The 7,550-nt window shown below is 42.3% G+C and overlaps 2 protein-coding genes across 2 annotated transcripts; one reads left to right on the top strand and one right to left on the bottom strand.

Moving 5' to 3' along the window:
* The first annotated feature begins 4,213 nt into the window (after nucleotides 1-4,213).
* LOC121786685 (acanthoscurrin-2-like) lies at nucleotides 4,214-6,029 on the top strand. The gene is made up of 3 exons (XM_042185335.1): nucleotides 4,214-4,345; nucleotides 4,615-4,923; nucleotides 5,997-6,029. The coding sequence occupies exons 1-3, from the start codon at nucleotides 4,214-4,216 to the stop codon at nucleotides 6,027-6,029; spliced, it is 474 nt and encodes a 157-aa protein (XP_042041269.1).
* Nucleotides 6,030-6,386: 357 nt separating this feature from the next.
* Nucleotides 6,387-7,052, bottom strand: LOC121786620 (late embryogenesis abundant protein At1g64065-like). The gene has a single exon (XM_042185278.1). The coding sequence runs from the start codon at nucleotides 7,050-7,052 to the stop codon at nucleotides 6,387-6,389; it is 666 nt and encodes a 221-aa protein (XP_042041212.1).
* Between the last annotated feature and the right edge of the window lie 498 nt (nucleotides 7,053-7,550).

The following is a 7,550-nucleotide window of genomic DNA, read 5'->3' as shown; positions in this document are numbered from 1 at the left end:
CATAAAATATAATTCGATCGAAGGAGTAGGTGTAGCGTTAGCTTGATGATCAGGTATTAGGATAAGACATAAATTAAATTTTTGCTGCGGCATTTCCATAGGCATACAACAGTACTTAATATCTACTTTAATTTCACGTGCCTAAACTACCAACGTAATGTGGAGTTATATATTTGGGCTGAAGTCTATTTTGAAATACAAGTATTGGGTTTAATAACAACCACCCTGATGCAGCCTATTCGAACCATTTAACTTAGTCTATTTATGTGGTCGTATACTACTATATTTTAAAATTCATAAATGAGTGACTAGCAAACTTTATAATAATTGAAATAAGAGTAATATATGTAAATCACTAATTACTCAACTCCAAAGATATACTATATCAATACCTGCATTGATAAATGTATGTCTAGGTACATAAATGGAGTATATATGGAGTACTACTCATGTAACTCCCCTAACTAGAGCCTAGTGGGGTGAGGCCTCATCACCATGACGCGGCGAAGCTATGTTAATAACTACTCATATTAATGTCTATCAAAATTAATAACTTGATTTTTCCGAGCCTATAATGTGTTTTGAGACTTATATATATATATATATATATATATATATAATTTTCTATTGTGGGTCGCGATTTGAGGTAGAAATAGAGTTTGGATAAAGTGAGTGACAAGAAAAGAGCCAAAAGAGTCTGAACACATCACTCGACCGAGTGTGGGGCAACAATCCAACTAGAACACTCCAGTTGACCGAGTGTGAGACGAGATTCTAATCAGAATAATACACCATTCGATCATGTAGAGTAACACAACAAGCCACTTGATTAAGTGTGTGTTGGAATCTTGAATTTAAGATGTCCGGTCAACGAAGTTTGATCAATAATAAATGTGACGAGACATTTAATTTTTGGAGATTAAATGATATAGCGTCGATCTACGTTCCGCGTAGATGACCATAGTATATTCATCTTTCTCAAATCCGATTCCCGGTGAGTGAGAAATAGTGGATAAAAGTTGGTCACATTGTAGTTTTTGATAAAGTTATGAGTTGAAAGTGTACGGAGTAATTAACTAGTGTTAATTATCCCACATAGGAGATGAGACACATCTTTAAATGTGTATTTATTAAGTGACTTAGAGCATCCGCAATGGGCGGACGATGGCACGCTCGATGGCGCGCATCGTCTGCGCCATCCATCGTCCGCACCCATTGCGGGTGCGCGCCATAGGGCGCGGACGATAGTCGCGCCCTATACTTCGGTCGCGGAGGATAGCGCGGACGATGGCCATCGTCCGCGCCATCGTCCGCCCCATTGTGGAGGTCGCGGACGATCGACCGCGGACGATGGCAAGCGGTTTCGTTTTTTTATAAATACCGTTCATTTGTAACATTTCATTTCACGCGATTTCATTTTCGAAACTTACATTTACATATTTACTACGAAATGGATTCAAGCCCCAATAGTCCTACGTTTAGCGCAAGGGCGCATTGGCCGGGTACAGAACCCGACGATTATCGTTCGTTCGACACCAACACCCATTACGATCCCGATTTCAGTACAGAATCGTATGGGTTGTCTGACATGGAGCCGTCTCCGCACCGCCCAACCGCAGCGGCCGATCCCGACCCCGCCGCGACCGCTTCCGCCCCAGCCAGAAAGAAGCGAAACCGGCAGCGGGCTCAGAAGTTGCCGCCTCCCGGTGATTGCGATGAGTACGCCCCCGGCCGTACGAACTACAACGACGACGAAACAGTTAAATCAATTAAACAAAACAATAAAATGATGATGTGGCGCGCCATAGAGCGCACCTTAGGGCGGGCCTTAGGGCGCCCCACTGCAGGTGGGGAGGTAGGAGGATAAAACTGCTAACGTGGCGCGCCATAGGGCGCGCCTTAGGGCGCCCCATTGCTAATGCTCTTACTACACTTAGTACTTATCGTGGACTAAGATGGGTGAAAGAGCCCACGCGCGCACACGCGGGCCGAGCCGAGCCGTGCCCGTGCCCTTGGTCTTGGTCTTGGATCTTGGCAATTGGTCTTTGGGTGGTCTTTAGGCTTGTCCCTGGACTCAGACTTAATGTTTTGGGCAGCAGCCTGATCAACTCGGCCTGCTGTGCCTTGAACGATGGCTTGATCAGTGTCTTGATCAAGTCACGAAGTCCACATGTGACGGTTGAACTAGGGCGTGTACGACGTCTAGATTCAACGTCGATCACTCCAGCTTTCAAACTCGTAACGGTCGGCGGTTACCGGCCCGCCATGATGACAGCCATCAAGGCTGAGTTGACCCCCGCAGTGGACCAAGCCTATAAATAGGCTAGTCATTCCTTGCATTAGAAGAATAGAACAACTATCGAACATACTCACAAGCATCATACTCTCTCTGCATTGTTTTTCTTCCCGAAGCTCTGTCCTCTCCTCCATCCAGTTCGCCGGAGCTCTGTTGATTGCGGTGCTGCTTCACCAGAGACGTAGCCGTTTTATCTTTGGGGACGACACGTCAAACCGAGAGCACTACCGGGGCGTATCTCGTATTGTGGAAAGAGGCCTCCTCGACTCGGCTAAGTTTTATTTTCATTTTACAGTTTCGATTTCATTGTAATTTTCAGCTTTAGTTCTTCCTTGTTGGGTTGTATTACGTCCGATATTGTTCATCTCTTATAATCCCAGTAAAAAAGGATCCCAACAATGTGATGTAGTGATTTCATCAAGAACACACGACTTGACCAGTGGTGTGACACAACAAGCCACTCAGCTGAGTGGTGTGTCACAACATCCTCCTCGATCGAAGGACACAACAATTTTTGCTAGAGTGAATTAAAATTGAAGGAAGAGAAAGGGTTTTATTCTTAATTCTTTACCTCACGAAATATGAAGAAGCATAAAGGGGAGTAGTATCATTTATTTGTTATAAAAAAATGGTACAGAATACTAATTTTATTATTAAAATGGGTGCTACATTTTCACTTTGTTTCAGATAAAGTGTTAATTAGTCTCTATTCTAGTACCTTATAAAATCGGTTTTTATCTTAGATCTATAGTCAGTAGCCAGTAGGTCTATTTGATACTACTATTTTTAATTAAATATGGGTTTCTTTATATATACTCATAACTCATCTAAGTTATAAATTTCGCCAAATTAAGCCAAAAGTACTCAAAGAAACAATAAGAAACAGTCGCAACAGTGAAGGGCAGTGTATTATTTTTATTAATAGTGATAGATTCATAAAACCATCCCTGCTCTGAGCTTTCAACCATTGGGGTAAATTGAATACCTCTTTGGATTTAGTTTTTTTTCTTTATTGAACATGCACTGCAAAAAACAACTAATTTATTTTCTGCCGGTAATTAATTCATATGTCAGTAATTTATTTTAGCTACATACTACTGAAATTCCGTCAGTTATCCATCAAATTCGTCGGTAACGCTATTTGTTGTCGGCAATATAATTACCGATCAATTGGCCCCGTCGGTAATTCAACTCTTTTTTATGATGCATGTTTTTGGGTATAAATAAATGCAAAAAGTTTAATCATATTATGTTTTGGCAATTGATTACGATTGGGCAATCGATCGGCACTTGTGGGAAATTTGGCCGACCTTTGTTGATTTTGTACCATATATCCTCACTAAGTCAAACATTCTATTTTTTTATACCGGTAAAGAGAGTGCATGAAGTTGAAGTTCTTTGATTATTCAGAGAAATGATAGCCAGAGCCAGTAGCGGTAAAGTGAGTCAAATATGGAGTAATAAACAATTGATGAATTTATTATGTGTCAGCTGTCGGGTATCCCTAATTAGTAATTACAATACTTATTCATATTTCCTATATTTAAAATACTTAATACAATCAGTGATTTGCTAATATATTACGCGCAAACGAGTCATGCGTATGTGTAAAATACACTCATTCATAATTATATATAGAGCAAACTGCCTTAAAAGTCATGAACTTTTTGCCAAATTTTAGTTTTTCCCATAAACTAAAAAATTGGCGTATAATGTCACGAACTTTATCAGGTTGCTAGTATTTGCCATTTGACCCGACCCTGTAGTTTTCCGATTGAAAACTAGCTTACGTGGCAAGCCGGAAAGATGAAGTGGAGATCGTAGGAAATTCTTAAAATGATGTCGTTTTCTACAGCTAAAACGACGTCGTATTATGTGTAGACCCATTGTGGTGGTAAAAATTTTCCGGTAGAACCGATGGCGGGGTTGCCGCCGGAGGAGGTTGTGAAGAGGGTGGTGAGCAAGGGTGCAGCTTTGAGGAAGGGGAGATCGAGCAGGAGATTTTACAAAGATTTGGGTATGTTGAATCCCAGCTCCGAAGCCGCCTCTGTCGCCGGCGGAGGAAGCTCCGCTGCTGGAATTTGAAGAAAGTGAGAAACGGGAAAGAGGGGGTCGGAAAAAGGAAAGGTCAAGTAGAAGGTAAATTTATAAATAAAATCAAAGCTTTTATTGGAGCATAACAAACACATCAATAGTTAATCGTTTCTTTTTTAATTGTGGTGCAATGGGGAGGAATTTGAGAAATGGAGGGGTGTTTGCTATGATGTTGTTGGTGGGGTTGTTTGCTTTGCCGATGGTATGAGGCTTGAGAAATGTAGGGGTTGGCTGATGGTAGGAGGCTTGAGAAGGACACGTTTGGTGGCGGCGGAGGGCTTGGTGGTGGAGGTGGCCTTGGTGGCGGTGGAATTGGGGGAGGTGCTGGTGGAGGGCTAGGTGGCGGGGGCAAAGCTGGTGATGGACTTGGGGGAGGTTCTGGTAGTGGGCTAGGTGGCGGCGGTGGAGCTGGTGGTGGGCTCGGGGGAGGTTCTGGTGGAGGTGGTGGCAAGGGAGGAGGCCGGAGGGCTTGGTGGAAGAGGAAGAGGAGGAAGAGAGTAGCTAGGGAGGAAGAGTGGTGGCGGATAGGGCTGGCAATTTTCGACACGACACGATAATCCGACACGAATCCACACGAAATTATTGGGTTAGGGTCAAGTCTTATTGGATCTGTGTCCTTATAGGGTTGACCCATTAAGAACCCGATAATTCGGGTTGGGTTCGGGTCGGATGCGGGTCGGATACGAGTAACCCATTAAGAAATAATATTATTATTTTTATTATTATTTAAAAAAATATATATTACTTTAATTTTTTAATTTCTTATAAATTAGGTTTAAATAGTATAAAATGAATTTTAATTGTGTAAATTAGGTTAAAAATTAAGGTTTAATCGTGTAATATTAGGTTTTAATCGTGTAATATCAGGTTCGGGTTGTTATCGTGTCGTGTCAACCCATATTATATCGTGTCGATAACGGGTTCGTGTCGGGTGCGGGTCGTGTTCGGATTTGAAGGTAGCAAGTCGGGTTCGTGTTCGGATTTACAGTTTCCTTAACAGGTCGGGTTCAGGTTAGACCTTATTGGGTTGGGTCATTATCAGGTTGACCCGATAACGACCCAATCCGCACGATTTGCCAGCCCTGGTGGCGGATGATATGGGAAAGTCAACTTAAAATTTGTTATCCACGTCATCCATCCAACGCACACTTAGCAGCCACATCAACTGAAAAAGACACGTCAGCTAGCTTTATAGTCGGAAAACTCGCCATGGAAAAACGGCGACCAATTATAAAGTTCGTAACATTATACGCCAATTTTTTAGTTTGTGAGAAAAAAACCGGAATTTGTATATACTATTTGGTTTTGAATCAATTAAATATATATGGTGCGAATCCCCAATAAACAAGATGATTAGTGGCCCAATATCAAGTTCTGAGCTTAAGAATTTATCTCCATTACCAGCCTTAGATGAGTAGTACTTACGTTTGGCCCAATAGCAAGATTTGAGCTTATTGCTAAATTGGATTAGACTGTTGGATACATTTATTATTGTTATAAAAATGGACCGAATATAAAGTGTATTACTAACTAAAATGGTGCTAAACTTTTCATTATGTGTCTCGTTTTCTATCATATTTCAATTGATACATGTTTTTCGATATAGGGAACAGTTCAGTTGAGAACTGTCCTAAAATGAGAAATTTATCCATTGGAAGCCCAAAAAATATCAGTTGTTTAGTTGATGAGTTCTCAATTTCTCATTTTAAGATAATTTTGCCTTTTATAACATATAGTACTCCATATCAATTTACTTATTAAACCTAGCCAAAAAGTAATTATAGATAGAAAGAAAGAAAACAGTAGCGACAATAAAGGGCAGTATATATTGTAATCTGTTTAACTAAGATGGACGCATAAAAAATAAAAAAAACCACACCTCCCCTGTAACCCCGTTACATATAAATGGAAAATCCAAAAAAACTTATGTATATACATACATACAGTAAGCCAGTAAGGCTGTGTAAATAGATATAAAATCCAGTAAGATATTAGTCTACAATTTGACCTTACGCTTACACTTCTGCTCCTGAATAGCCTGGCTAGTAAGATTAACGGTCAACGAGCAGTTCATAGTAACCCTGACATGCTTCTTCACCATCAAAATCTTGACCTTCCCTCCCACCACCGTGTAACTCCCCAGCGTCAGCACCCCCGAATTAATATCCGATCCCAGCTCCGGCTGCCCCGTCACCCGATCCGCTATCACCTCCACCGTCACGTTCATCCTCGCCGTCCGCCGTGCCCTCGCCTTCCCCGCCGGCCCCCGCGCCTCCCCGATCTCCGTCCCCCTGTAGTACAAAGACGACGTCGTTTCAGGGTACCTGAACGACGCGTAGTTCGGGTTCCGCACCGACACGTCAGCGGTCAGCGTCATGTTGCTGCCCGGCTGCGGCGTCGTGGTGCCGTTGATGAGATCCAGGCGGTCTACCGTGACGCCGTTGAGACGGATCACGGGGTCCTTCACCTTGAAGACGGTGAAGATTAGGATTACTATTACTACGGCTTGGATGAGGAGGACGGCGCCCACGCAGGCGCAGCACCGGAGGAGGCGGCGCCTGCGGTGGTTTACTGGGGTGGCGGCGGCGGCTTCGTCGTCGCTGCTGGTGGGGCGCTCGGAGGCGGGGGCTAGAGGCCGGATTTGCTCGGAGGTTTCCACCATTGGAGGGAGCTGAATTTGTGGAATATTTTTTGTTTGGTATGGTTTATATTTATATAGTGATTGTGGATGGAGTGTGTAACCGTTGAAATATTGTGGCATGCCAGTGTTGAATTCATGCTTTGACCTTTTTATACATGATGACAGTCTATCTATTCTAATCAAATTAAATTGCCTCTGTTTAACTCTGACTCATATTTTAAGAATGGTAAGAAGAGGGGGTGGGATAGCAGCCCTGCGGCTCCATACAAACAATTAAAATAATATATATTTATTTTATTTTATTTTATTTTATTTTATTTCTTTAATTATTTTATTTCTTTGTGTAGAGCAGTAGGGGCTGCTGTGCTGAAATGCACGGGATCCCCACCCTAAGAAGAGTCATCACAATAAGGACACCAGTGTTTTAAAAATCAGAACGACAAGTGAACCGGCGAAGTTATTGGTTCACGGTTCAACTGGTCGGACCAATTTAACCACCGGAATAGTATTATATTTATA

This window comes from Salvia splendens, chromosome 1 (assembly GCF_004379255.2).
Source record: "Salvia splendens isolate huo1 chromosome 1, SspV2, whole genome shotgun sequence".
Classification (NCBI taxonomy): domain Eukaryota; kingdom Viridiplantae; phylum Streptophyta; class Magnoliopsida; order Lamiales; family Lamiaceae; genus Salvia; species Salvia splendens.
Note: the sequence above shows the minus strand (reverse complement) of the source record. Positions and strands in the feature narration are given on the sequence as shown.